Genomic DNA, 15,050 nt, shown 5'->3' on the forward strand with positions numbered 1-15,050 from the left:
GGGTTAAGATGCCAGCTGTGAGACGAGTATGTGGGGCACAATGATTTGAGCTCCATGATCAGAGGGGCGTGGTCAGAAATAATTTAAAACAATCTTGAATTAGTTCAAATTAAAGATACAGCAGGAAGACTCATGTCTTTTTATAATTTTACAAGATATAAATATATTTAGTTGCTGCAGTCACGTTAACAAGTCTCGAAAATATGTTCTCATAGTTCTCCTCATACTAAAAGGAAACTTTTTTAAAATGAGGATCTAGAACTGATGCTTGTTGACAGTGGTGTTGGATGAATGGAATATAAAAGAAAAGGAACCAGCAACAGTGACTAGTAACACTGCTAATATGATCCATGCTGTACAGCTTACGGAGCTATTTCACATCATCTGCTTTCGCATACGCTCACTTTGGTATTGCAGGCTGCTATGAAAATTCACACAATTGCCTGCTTGCTTTGTCGGGTGAGGTGCATTGCAAACTTTTTAAACCTTAGCAGTACAGCTAGCCACATGCTTAAAGAGAAACAACTAGTGCTGGGCAATGATTAAAATTTTTCATCGCGATTAATTGCACGATTGTCTGCGATTAATTGTGATTAATCACAGACCATCACAACAATCACATTGTTATGCGCAAAATTAAATAATGAACTCAAAAGTAGTGTATTGTGTGTATTTGGTTAGCAAACACTTTAAAACAATAAGGTGTTTTTTAATAGCAGTATTTCCTTTACATAGTAGCAGATAAAATATTTCTTGTAAATCTCAACTTAAATATTAATGTAATCAAATCAAATATAAAACCAAAGCTATTTGCCACTGCCAGGGCATTAACATTTTATCTAGTTTGTTATAGAAAAATGAGCTACCCTCAGAGTCCACAGCCACGATCATAACATTATAATAGGCACCTTCCAACCAACAGCAAGTTAACATTTCTAAATCTGTTTTCTTTTTTATCTGAACAGATACCAGAAGAAACATTTTTTTTATCAGGGAGCAGTATAAACAGTCTATGTTTAGTAGCAACTCTTTGAGGGCTAATATTTTTTTTAAAAAACTCAGTTTTATGAAAAGTATACAAAAAGCAATGGTTTCACACATAAATCAACATAAAACGTCTGCACATCTCTTTTATTTATGTTTATTTCATAAACGTCGCATAGGTGTACAATCATAAATACTATCTGTATGTTTATATTTTTTTATTTTGTTAACTTCCAGCATTGAGTTTCCAAGCTCTCCTATTGTCCATGTGGTTTCCTCCAGAAATTCTGGTTTCCTCTCACAGTCGAAAAACATGCAGGTTAGGTGTATTGCCATTGCTAAATTGACCCTAGGATGTCTAAAGGTTTTCACACTGTGATGGACTGACGTCCTGTCCAGAGATTGTTTCTGCCTTGTTCCCAATGACTGCTGAGAAAATATACAGCTGCCCTACAACCCTGGCCTGCATAACTGGATTGGGAACTCGGATGGATGGATGAATTCTTTTATTTGAGGCCTATCATTTAGCTGACAGTGCAAACTTTAAAAAAAAGTTATATGTTTTAATTTTAATTATTTGTGGGTGATCTCTGTCTAAACTGTAGGACAGTTCAAGAAAAGACTCAATGTTTAAAAGAAATATCCATCCATTGTCCAACCCGCTGAATCCGAACACAGGGTCATGCTGGAGCCAATCCCAGCCAACACAGGGCACAAGGCAGGAACCAATCCCGGGCAGGGTGCCAACCCACCGCAGGACACACACAAACACACCAAGCACACACTAGGGCCAATTTAGAATTGCCAATCCACCTAACCTGCATGTCTGTGGACTGTGGGAGGAAACCAGAGCGCCCGGAGAAAACCCACGCAGACACAGGGAGAACATGCAAACTCCATGCAGGGAGGACCCGGGAAGCGAACCCAGGTCCCCAGATCTCCCAACTGCGAGGCAGCAGCGCTACCCACTGCGTCACCGTGCCGCCTAAAAGAAATATTCAAAGTAAAAAACTTTTCTACTCCCCGGTATTGCATTTTGATGTTTTCCTCTTAACAAATTTCACCTGATTATTGGAGCTCTGTCTGTTTAGCATTTTTGATTTCTGGTTTAGCAATTTCAAAACTTTGCCACTTATTTATTTTAAATAATAATATTTTAAATATTTTAAATAAATGTTATTAATTGCTTAGAAAATAATTTGCTGACCACAGTGACCACAATTTATAGGTACCTATAAAATATGTAAATACATTTGACTTATCTCTAATAAAGTACTAAATAACTTAGTAACACATTTTTTCTGGCAGTACTTCTAGTTTTTGCTTTTTCTTTGCTGCAAATGGAAAGACATCAATAAAAGTCAAGGAGACTATCATGCAAGAATACAAATATTAAGCACATCTTTCAGTTAAAGTTCTGTACTTACAAGAACAGCAGCTAAAAATGCAGAAAGCTGAGGGTTGAAAAATATCCAAAATACTTTCCAGTTAAACTCTGGCTCCTTTTCCAAAAGCTGAACTTTCAATTCCTTTTTCTGACTATTGTAACGTTTCATCTCACAGTGGGCAATGCTTTCTTTAAGCTTGACAGAGATGGATAGCAAAGTTGTGGCAGTGACGACTCCAATTTTGTGAGAAGTCTTGAGAATAACTGCACGTTGCTGAATGCCTTGGCGATTTGCATTTCGAGTTTGGGCCCAGAGCCGAGATATAAAATTTGAAGAAATATGAGGGTTTTTGGTCCATTTACCTGCATAGCTGAAGAAAAGGGAACATTTTCTTTTTAGTTCAAAGTGTTTACATTTGAGGTTTTACAAAAAAAATATGTGTGCAATGACTGCCTTAGACCTGTTACGATACTTTATATATAGATTAAATTATTCTAAAAGTCTGTTAATCTAAACTTTTATTATTTACTTATCCTTGTTAACACAAGCACAGACTATGGTTTTAAAGATCCCAACAATCAAACAGAAAGAATACAGAGAGGTGCAAAGAAGCCAAAAGAGGAGGACAGAAAAAACAAACAGTACACTCATTTTATTTTGTGTCCTTTACCAGCTCTTGAGGAAAATTTAATTTATCACAAGAAAGTGTCCATTTTGAACAAGTAGACCTGCTAAAGAGATTATCCTCAGTGTCAGTGCTAGATTATTCTGTGCCCTAGGCCAAGCTTTTTAGTGTGCCAACCAACTGTTCAGTGGCTAACCTGTGTAGCTGGGTCAAAACAAGGTGGTTTTGTACCCCCAACCAAAAAACCAACTATTATGATTTGTGCCCTAGGCAAATGCTTAATTTGCCTTAAAGTTGGTGCTGGGCCCGATTATTCCTACAATGTTGGTGTTAAGGTTTTAGTTAATTTACTGAGCATTTTGTTGAATGGCACATAGATCTGAATTGTAAAAAGCTGGAACCTGACAATAATAACAAATGCACACTCACTCAAAAAAAGTAGTTGGAGGCAATGATAACCACAGTTAATTAGTTCTGCTAACCAGTCTAACCAAAGCACTGGAGAAACAGCACATCAAAGTGTCTCTCCACAGTTGAAATTGTTCACTAGCATAGTAGGTGACACAATGGTTAACTAACAACTAATTACATTGAAGCTTATAAATAATTGTAAATAAAATGTGCAGTATTGCACATAACACTGCTTTCCTCATTTTCTTCCGTGTTTTGGTTTAATTCTGTCATCACATTATATTTACATTCAATGTTGCAATTGTACGATTAAGGTCTTTTTGTAATGGTTCTTTGAACCATGAGTTAGTGATAATCTTGTATCTGCAGATATCCCTTCAGATTCAACAACTGTCCTTTATATTGTAAATTGTTCTCATGTTTCTCTTCTGCCAAAATTACTTTTAATATTTTAGATATGTCTTAGTGAATAAAGACTTTAAATCTTTAACTATTAGGGACTTTCAATATGAACCACACCAACGTCAACATGCTTTGATCACTTTTCCAGACTTTTGATTTTGACTTAGAAGACTGGCTTCTGGTCCAAAGGAAAAAAATATCTTGATATGTCTTTAAAAAGTCATAGCTGTGTCTGAGTTTCACAGCTTCATAGTCTTTGTATCAAATTACCTTTTTATGATCTGGCTAATCAATATACACTCACCAGCCACTTTATTAGGTTCACCTTGCTAGTACCAGGTTGGACACCCTTATGCGTTCAGAACTGCCATAATTATTCATGGCATAGATTCAACAAAGTACTGGAAACATTCCTCTGGGATTTAGGCCCATATTGACATAATAGCACTATGCAGTCGCTGCAGAATTGTCAGCTACACATTCATAATGCAAATTTCCCATTCCACCACATCCCAAAGGTGCTCTATTGGATTGTGATCTGGTGACTGTGGAGGCCATTTGAGTACATTGTCACACTCGCTTTGTGACACGGTGTGTTATCTTGCTAAATGTAGCCAACAGAAGATTGGTACACTGTTGTCAGAAAGGAATAAATATGGTCAGCAACAATACTCAGGTAGGCTGTGACATTTAAACGATGCTCAATTGGTACTAAGGGGCCCAAAGTGTGACAAGAAAATATCCCCCACACCATTACACCACCAGCAGCCTGATCCACTGATACAAGGCAGAATGGATCCATTATTTCATGTTGTTGCCAATTTCTGACCTTACCATATAAATATCGCCGCACAAATTGAGACTCATCAGATCAGGCAACTTTTTCCAAGCTTCTGTTGTCCAATTTTGGTGAGCCTGTGTGAATTGTAGCCTAAGTTGCCTGTTCTTAGCAGACAGAAGTGGCATCCAGTGTGGTCTCCTGCTACAGTAGCCTATCTGCAGGGCCCTATGATTTCTGAGATGCGGAAAAAACGGATGGAAACAAAGAATTAATGCTTAAGAATGGATTTTAGAATTAAAAATGGAAATGTGCGGAATTTAGAGACTGAAGGGTTGATTGTTACAAAACTTCCCAATAAATTAAATGATTGAATAATGTGTAGTTCTGTCATTCAGATACTATATTCTAGTTTGTTGATTTTGAAGCGAAAGCAATTGCTCATAGAAATCAGTCGTGCCTTTATCTGTTTGTGCGCGTATTTCCTGTATGTTTTCTCGTTAAAGGTACACGAATTAATAATAATAATACATTTTATTTATATAGCGCCTTTCCCATGCTCAAGGCACTTCAGAGAGTTTAAGAAAGAACAGTAGGGTATACAGTATATAGCATTGTACTAAACCAGATAAATAAATAAATAAGAGCAAGATAATAAATTCAGAGAAAAAAAGCCTAACAGACAACATAATTGATGGTCTAGTACACACACACAAGTTACATGAGCAACTTGACATAGAGGTGAACTGAGAGAGGGGTAACAAAGTCAGGTAGAGTTAAAAGCCTTCCTGAACCGATGAGTTTTGAGGTTTTTTTTTAAAAGAATTCATGGAGTCTGCTGATCTAATTAATTTTGGTAGGTCTGGGCACTATACAGCTGAAGGCCCAGTCACCCATGGAGTGTAGATTAGTGTGGGGTACAACAAGATTACCAGAATCAGAGGAAATTAGTGGGCGGACAGGAACATAGTGATGAGAAAGGTCACTGATGTTGTTTGGCACAAGATCATTTAAGGCTTTGTAGGTTATTAGTAGGATTTTATATTCAATTCTGTAAGACACAGGGAGCCAGTGAAGGCGACGCAGGATGGGTGTTATGTGCTCGCTGCTGCTGGTCCATGTAAGGACTCTTGCAGCCGAGTTTTGAATAAGCTGGAGCTGTGATATAAGATTAGAAGGGGCACCTGCCAGTAGGGAATTACAATAATCAATGCGGGATGTTATAAAAGCAAGGACAAGTTTCTCAGCGTTAGAAAAGGAGAGGAAGGAGTGAACACGTGATATGTTAAGGAGGTGAAAGTAAGAATGTTTCTTAATTTGATTTATGTGGGCGGAATAAGAAAGGGAGGAATCAAAAATGACACCAAGATTCTTTGCAGCAGAGGCAGGTCTGATGAGATCACCGCGAAGATTGACTGGGAAGGAGTTCATTTTATTAAGTTGCACTTTAGTCCCAATTTGCAGGAGTTCAGTTTTGTTGCAATTTAATTTTAAAGAGTTCTGCTCCATCCAGATTTTAATTTCACTGAGACAAGTTGTGAGCTGAGAAAGCTCTGATGAAGTTCCACTTTTAACATTGAAATAGAGTTGAGTGTCATCTGCATAAAAATGATAACCAGTCCAAAGCTACGAACAATATGGCCAAGTGGAAGCATATAAATACAGAAAAGCAGAGTACCGAGAACAGAGCCCTGAGGAACTCCTTGTGTGACTGGCGCTGTGCTGGACCTGCTGTTGCCAAGACTAACAAACTCCTGCCTATCAGTCAGATAGGACTTGAACCACTGGAGGGCAGTGCCAGAGATACCCAGCATTTTCCCCATTCTGGACAGCAGAATGTCATGTCTGACAGTGTCAAATGCTGCAGTGAGGTCTAACAGATTTAATATGCTGGTTTGTCCAGAGTCTGCTGCCATAAACAAATCATTGGTTAACCGTAGTAGAGCAGTTTCACAGCTGTGCTATGCTCTGAAACCAGACTGAAAGGGTTCCATCAGATTATTAGAAGTTAAGTAGTTGGTGAGTTGGGAAGCTACAACATGCTCAAGAACTTTTGACAGAAAAGGTAAGTGGGAAATAAGCCAAAAATTAAGATTATCAGCATCAAGACCACACTTTTTTAACATTGGGGTTACGGAAGCGGTTTTAAAAGTGAGAGGCACAAAGCCGGTGTCAAGGGATGAGTTTATTATTGTTGTAATAGTCAGTATTATGGCATGAAGGTAGGATTTAAGTAGTGTACTGGGAATGGGGTCCAGTACACATGTAGTCAGCCTCATCTTACAAAGCAGGTTATTAACAAAAGCAGATGAGACTGGTGAGAACTTAGAGAAGGAGCTGGATGGAGTGGGAAAACAGGGAAAGATATAAACAGATGATGTATTTATGTTAGTTGAATTATTTAGATCTTTAATTTTGTTATGGAAAAAGTGGAGGAATTTCTCACAGACTTCAGTAGAAGAGGTAGTTGGGCCAGATGCGGGTTGGAGTAGTTTATTAACTACAGAGAACAAAACCCTTGGGTTATCGTGGCCACTTTCTATTATTCTGCCATAATGGGTGTTCTTGGCAGCAGTTAGTGCTTCTCTGTAGGCTCTTTGGTGGTCAGAGAAAGCCTGGATGTGCACAGTGAGGCCAGACTTACGTGAAATTCTCTCAAGGTGTCGGCCAGCTGCTTTCATAGATCGCAATTCTGAATTATACCAAGGAGCTGAACGCTTAAAGGAAACCTCCTTATGTTTTAAAGGAGCTGTTTTATCTAATGCTGAATGAAGGTCTGTGTTATAGTTGTCAACAAGACTATCTAGTGTTGATGGAATAGGTGAAGATAGGAAAAGATCAGAAATGGATCCAGAAAGGAAAGAGGGACAGATATTTTTAAGGTTTCGGAAAGAAATTTGTTGTTTACAGGTAAGAGGAGGGAGAATTTAATGAGACAGTAAAAAGCACTGCTTTTTGGTCAGAGAGTCCCAGGTCAGTGTTGTAAGTGTTGGCAACAGAGAGTCCAGATGTGCAGATCAGATCCAATATATGGCCACCAGAGATGGTGGGAAAATCAACATGTTGTGTCAAGTCAAAACAGTCCAGTAAGGATAAGAATTCATTTCTCAGTTTCGATGTGGTGATGTCAATATGGACGTTGAAATCACCAAGAAGAATGACTCTCTGGGAAAAGGAACTTAAGTGGGTTAATAGTTCAGTTAGATCAGGTAAGAAGGATGCATTGTATTTTTTAGGAAGATAAAGAACAATGAGTAAGACAGGACCTGATTCCGTTATTAGTTTAAGAGCCAGACACTCGAAAGACAATGGACAATCAATTGGGATTCTTTTGAAATTTAACTTGACTCTGACAATTACTGCAAGTCCTCTGCCTTGTCTTGAGCTATAAGGCTCTGTGAGGAAAGTGTAGCCAAGCAGTGTCGCCTCTGTAAGAGACGTAAATTCATTTGGTTTTTGCCAAGTCTCCGTTAAACACAGTATATCAACTTTGGTGTCAATGATGAATTCTGACAGCACCAATGCTCTGCCATTAAGAGATCTCAAATTAAACAATGCAATATTAGTTAATGAGTCTTCTTTTGCACTGAGCCACGGCCAGAGTTTATTTTCACATACTGTAAATTTGGCACACTGACGCTTCTATTTCCAGGGCCATGAGTAGGACGGCGTATTCCTGAGAAAATGCTGCCTGTAATCTTTTCATTCGCAGCCCAGCGGTGGCAGTGACCTGACCCGTGATGTACATATTTCGGGTGCTGCAAAATACTATTGTCTTTTAGGATATTTCTGTCAGACCATTTGCTCTGGACAAACTGTTTAATATGAAGGAGTTTGTCGTGAGAGTATTTTAGCATGATACTGAGCAATACTTATCTGGTAGCAGTGGAGAAGCAGCACAGCACAGCGGAGCTGGTGAGATGGACGGTTGCGGTGAAGCAGATGCGATAGCAAAGCAGCAGAAAGCATAGCAGGAGGAGGTAGCAGGATTTGGAGGTTCCAATATACAGCCACAAACAAGTAACGCTGGGTATTACTTAGTCATAATGCACAATAAAATGAATCGAGAGCAGACCAGCATAGCAACTATAATCAATGAGACAGATCATCCTAGGCTCCTAGATCACCAGGTACAAAGAAATGTTCGTAGGTCTCGCCCTGTGATCCACATATTCAGTTGTTCCCAGTCAAGGCAGAGTCCATAAAGTCCATAAAAATGAATCCAAATCCATACAACTCGAGTCAGCTGCATCCACGAACGATACGTACAATAAAGAAATAAAACAAGCATAAAAAAGTGCAGGATTAAGGCGAATTTTACGAAAAGTGTTGTTAACAGGGAGGAGCGGCAACAGCATGCGTGCGCCAGCATCCACTCCTCTGTAGAAGCGAGCAGTATCAGATACCCTAACTGTGTCAAAAATACTAAGAAACACGAGCTTAACTGCAAAATTGAGGGCACAACAATATCCCGGTAACTATTACGAATCTGGACAACTTTTCTGCAAGTTTTGCCAGCATACCATAGACTGGACACAAAAAGATACTTGCAATGACCACGTCAAATCTAAAACCCATCTCAAAAACAAGGAGAAATTAACATCAAAAAGTGTTCCCCATTAGGTAACAACAGAGGAAACAACAAAATTGTTAGATGCAAGGTGCCAGTTTGGGTCCATGTGAGTCAGACATACCCTTCAAAAAAATTATGAAGATGCGTCCTTACTTTATTAAGCATTGTAAACAAGGAGGCTCACTGCCAGAAAATGAGAGCAGTCTTCGTCAAACTCATTTGCCCTGTGTCTTTGAAAAACATATGGACGCCGTTCTTCGAAAGATTCGTGGCAAGAAAATATATGTTGTAGTTGATGAAACCACTGATAGCCGAAACCACATAGGTGAGTAAACATTTGGCTGTATGGGAATTCGTTTATGTAGGCAGTTCTAATTATACATGATGTATTTACTGTGAATCATTTAACTAATTAAATTATACAGGTACAGTCGTATGAAAAAGTTTGGGAACCCCTCTTAATTCTTTGAAAGCTCAGCCAATGATAAACAAAAATCCAAAGTAGCAACTTCCTTTTAATATAGGACATGCTTTATGGAAACAGTAGTATTTCAGCAATGACATTAAGTTTATTAATATGCATCATAACAAAACTAGACAGGTGCATAAATTTGGGCATTTAGTTGAGCCTCCTTTTGCAAATATAACAGCCTCTAGACGTCTCCTATAGCCTTTGATGAGTGTCTGCATTCTGGATGGAGGTATTTTTGACCATTCTTCCATACAAAATCTATCCATTTGATGCCGAGCATGGACAGCCTGCTTAAATCATCCCATAGATTTTCGATGATATTCAAGTCAGGGGACTATGACAGCCATTCCAGAACATTGTACTTCTCCCTCTGCATGAATGCCTTTGTAGATTTCGAGCTGTGTTTTGGGTCATTGTCTTGCTGGAATGGTTCAGCCCCTGCGTAACTTCAACTTTGTGACTGATGCTTAAACATTATCCTGAAGAATTTGTTGATATTGGGTTGAATTCATCTGACCCTTGACTTTAACAAGGGCCCCAGTCCCTGAACTAGCCACACAGCCCCACAGCATGATGGAACCTCCACCAAATTTGACAGTAGGTAGCAGGTGTTTTTCTTGGAATGCAGTGTTCTTCTTCTGCCATGCAAAGCGCTTTTTGTTATGACCAAATACCTCAATTTTTGTCTCATCAATCCAAAGCACTTTGTTCCAAAATTAATCTAAAGGGCTTCTTTCTCATCACAGATGTTCTTTGTGCAAATTGCGCTGAATTATAGAACGATGTACAGATACATTATCTGCAGCAAGATGTTCTTGCAGGTCTTTGGAGGTGATCTGTGGGTTGTCTGTAACCATTATCACAATCCTGCGCATATGCTGCTCCTGTATTTTTCTTGGCCTGCCAGACCTGGGTTTAACAGCAACTGTGCCTGTGGATTTCCATTTCCTGATTACATTCCTTACAGTTGAAACTGATAGCTTTTTGTAGCCTTCCCCTAAACCATGATACTGAACAATCTTTGTTTTCAGATCTTTTGAGAGTTGCTTTGAGGATCCCACTCTTCAGAGGTGAGTCAAAGGGAAGCACAACTTGCAACTGACCACCTTAAATACCTTTTCTCATGATTGGACACACCTGTCTATGAAGTTCAAGGCTTAACGAGCTAATCCAACCAATTTGGTGTTGCAAGTAATCAGTATTGAGCAGTTACATGAATTCAAATCAGCAAAATTACAAGGGGACCCACATTTTTGCACAGCCAGTTTTTTACATTTGATTTAACTTCATACAACTAAATATTGCTTCACTAAAAATCTTTGTTCGGAAAACATCCCAGTACTCAGATGTTCCTAGGAAATGAAAGACATACCACTGTTATCTTTTTTGCTGAAAGTAGAGTAAATTATTTTGCAGGCTGAAAGGGGTTTCAAACCTTTTTCATATGACTGTATTTAACTGGTATTAACACTCTTTCCCTTAGAAAATGTAATGATAAATGACTAAATTATTAGCTGACATGATGCTTCCTCTGGCATCATTTCATTAGGTGCTGATACAAACTAAAATTTTACTACCTCCAACACCATGATTGTGGCTATAAGAACATTAAAAAACAGTGAAAGCCAAGAGGCATTATGAGGCATGAAGTTACAGATGTATTTGCAGTTTTTTTAGAGATGTCATCTGTAAATATTGTTTACCAGAATGACTAGATTGTCCCAAACTGAAGCCAAATACTGGGTAATCTAACATGGAAAGTGGTCTATGACATTTCCAGTATGAGTTGGTCATTCTTTCCAAGGGACCTGGTGGGTGAAAACAAATACCATTTTAAGAAGTCTTTGCCCAGGACAAGACAATCACTGTTCTTGGTAAGTTGGTCAAGTTACTCACATGCTAGCAGTGTTTACTGCTGCACCCAGACCCACCAGCAACCTACCACTGCCAGTGTACCATGTGTAAAAGCACACCAACCAAACAAAAGCTGAGCCTACAGGTAAAGAAGAATATCATCCACTAGTTTGATAAGTCCAGTGCTAAGACACCTCAGCCAAATTAGGTGTCTTCCATTTCAATTCCATGACACTCAGCTTTTGTTTATGCTGCAAAGCCTGCGCTTTGTTTTTAGGAATGCAGGTAATGTCAGGAAGGGGAAGCTTGTGAATGAGGCAAATATATAATACTTAGCTGAAACAGATGTGTGATGTTTATGATTAATGTTTATCACTTTGCACTCAAATGTTGTAGCCAGCCTTGCTGTTGTTACATTAAAATTGGGACAATGTGTACATCACAAGACATGTCATTGTTTTTTTCCCCCATTAAGGAAAGTTGAGCAGTGCAAATTATTGCAGTAAAGGCTACCCTTGGAGTTCCCTTCTTTGTGGATTTTAGGAAGCATGCAGAAGTAACCCATTTTGGGGTTCTCAGGAATTAAACTGTTTACATGATCCCTGATGTCAAGGGATAAAGAAGGGAACCCAGGAAGGCCTATAATCTCAGGAATTGGCTCCCTTACAGAAAATATTTCTGGTTGGGTGGAGCACATTCTTAAACCCCTCACCTGTAATACAACCAGCTACATCCAGGACACCACTGACTTCTTAAAAAAACTGTCTGCTTTAGGCCCCTTACCTGAGGGAACCATACTGACCACAACAGATGTTGAGGCACTTTACACAAACATCCCCCATGATGATGGCATATTGGCATGTGAAATGTACCTCAAACAACATGATTTACCCACAAAGTCAGTAATAGAAATGATAAAATTCACTCTGACACATAATCTATTCTCTTTTGGACAAGATTGCTACTTGCAACAAATGGGGACTGCAACGGGCTGTCGGTTTGCACCTCACTATGCAAACCTATTTATGGCAAAATTGGAGGAAGATTTCATGTCAATGTGCAGTGTAAAACCAATGTTGTATCTCCGTTACATAGATGACATCTTCATAATTTGGACTGCCAGTGAGAAGGACCTCCTCCATTTTCATAATGAATATAATTCTTTTCACCCCAACAACAACAACATTTATTTATATAGCACATTTTCATACAAAAAGTAGCTCAAAGTGCTTTACATAATGAAGAAAAGAAAAATAAAAGACAAAATAAATTAAAATAAGGCAACATTAGTTAACAAAGAAAAGGAGTAAGGTCCGATAGCCAGGGTGGACAGAAAAAACAAAAAAAAAACTCCAGAAAGCTGGAGAAAAAAATAAAATCTGTAGGGGTTCCAGGCCACGAGACCGCCCAGTCCCCTCTGGGCATTCTACCTAACATAAATGAAATAGTCCTCTTTGTAGTTAGGGTTCTCACGGAGTCACTTGATGCTGATGGTCATACAGACTTCTGGCTTTTAATCCATCCATCACTTTTGGAACATCATGGTACTTAGAGTAGATGGTGGTGGCGCAAGCCACCACACCAAAAGGACACCGGAAAAGGAAACAGAAGCTGAAAGCTGAAGCTGAATTACTCAAAAACAGAAGTTAGCTTCCTTGACACCACCATTCAACTGAAAGACAATGCCCTTGTAACTTCTGCTTTTCACAAACCGACAGACAGAAGGACCTACATGAAAAGTGAAAGCTTCCACCCCAAGCATATAAGGCACTCCATTATTTTCAGCCAAGCAATACGGTACAATTGTATTTGCTCAGACCCGACAGACCGGGATAAACAACTGCAGGAGCACAGACAAGATTTCATCAGACAAGGTTACACCCCCAAAACAACAGACACTCAAATAAGAAGAGCTACTACCATACCCAGAAACAACCTTCTGGAATATAAAAACAAAGACAACAAGAACCGCATCCCCCTTGTTGTCACCTACAACCCACATTTTGAAACACATTGAAAAATTATAAAAGAACTTCAGCCAATACTAAACAATGACAAAACACTGAAAAATGTATTTCCTGAACCTCCCCTCCTGGCATACAGACAACCACCATACCTTCAGCAACTAATTGTCCGAAGCTCCCTAAGTGAACCAACAGAAAATGGCACATTTCCATGCCTACAGAAAAGATGCAAAACATGTGCCAACATTTATGATACAGACCGTATAGTTATACCACACTGCCGACTTGAACATCACATAAAGGGATCATTTTCTTGCAGATCATTTAATGTAGTCTACCTAATTCTCTGCATGAAATGTCCTGACACTGCACTCTATGTGGGAGAAACTGGACAAACACTCCCCCTGAGAATGAATTTACACAGGTTCCACATTAAACATGGCAACACAAATGTTCCTGTAGCAGCCCACTTCAACAGCCATGGACACTGTGAGAGGGACTTTAAAGTCACAGTGCTTATGAGCAACTTCAAAACACAGCAAGAGAGAAAAGAATGGGAAATTAAACTTATGCTAAAATTTAATACATTACAACATGGCTTGAATAAAGACAAGAGTTTTATGGCCAGATATGAGGATTGTTTACATCTCTCAGAATGACAGACAACCTGTCTACAGATCCACATTGTTTTGAAAAACTCATTACAAACTTCAAAAGACTTTGTTGGACAGTTATGTTATCCAAAGATCTTGACCATACATTGTTCTTCTCCTCTTGTTAAATTAACCCTAGCCTGAATGAATCTATTAATTTTTTACATTTAAAATTTCTCATTTAAAGATTTACCAATGTTGTTTCTTGTCCTAGAGTGTGTATATAAACACAGGAAACTCCAGTTTCTGTATTACATCTTGCCTGAAGAAGGGGCCTGAGTTGCCTCAAAAGCATGCATATTGTAATCTTTTTAGTTAGCCAATAAAAGGTGTCATTTTGCTTGGCTTTTCTCTATATTCATAATGGCTAACACGGTACAACACCCTAGTACTCCATAAATATAAGAAATATTAAAATCAACAACCATCTACATTTTCCACATAAAAACTGCAGTACTTTTTTTAAATGCACGTTTCTAAATAAGACAGAATGCCTTAAATGGTGACTGTCAAAAAACAATACATAATTAAATCTGGCACAGTGACTATTAATGCGGCCTTATCTATACTAATAAAAGGCAAAACCCTCACTGACTCACTGACTGACTGACTGACTGACTGACTCACTCATCACTAATTCTCCAACTTCCCGTGTAGGTAGAAGGCTGAAATTTGGCAGGCTCATTCCTTATAGCTTACTTACAAAAGTTAGGCAGGTTTCATTTCAAAATTCTACGCGTAATGGTCATAACTGGAACCTGTTTTTTGTCCATATACTCTAATGGAGGAGGCGGAGTCACGTATTGCGTCATCACGTATTACGCCTCCTACGTAATCACGTGAAGTGAAAACAAGGAAGAGATTTACAGCACGAGTCAAACGCGGGAACGAAGGTAAATGACATTAATTGCTGAGTGTCTTTTAATACTGTGTAATTGTTGAGTGT

The 15,050-nt window shown here is 38.8% G+C and overlaps 1 protein-coding gene across 3 annotated transcripts in view; it reads right to left on the reverse strand.

Annotated features, from left to right (window-relative positions):
* abcb8 (ATP-binding cassette, sub-family B (MDR/TAP), member 8) overlaps positions 1–15,050 on the reverse strand; it is an 842,402-nt gene that overhangs the window by 809,265 nt on the left and 18,087 nt on the right. For all 3 annotated transcript variants that reach the window (XR_007935257.1, XM_051928892.1, XM_028803917.2), the window contains exon 2: positions 2,412–2,742. Coding sequence is in view for 2 of the 3 variants with exons in the window: in XM_051928892.1 (XP_051784852.1) it covers positions 2,412–2,742 (331 nt within the window). In the remaining variant the exon portion in view is untranslated. The remainder of the gene's footprint in view (positions 1–2,411; positions 2,743–15,050) is intronic.

Source organism: Erpetoichthys calabaricus, chromosome 6 (assembly GCF_900747795.2).
Source record: "Erpetoichthys calabaricus chromosome 6, fErpCal1.3, whole genome shotgun sequence".
Classification (NCBI taxonomy): Eukaryota; Metazoa; Chordata; class Cladistia; order Polypteriformes; family Polypteridae; genus Erpetoichthys; species Erpetoichthys calabaricus.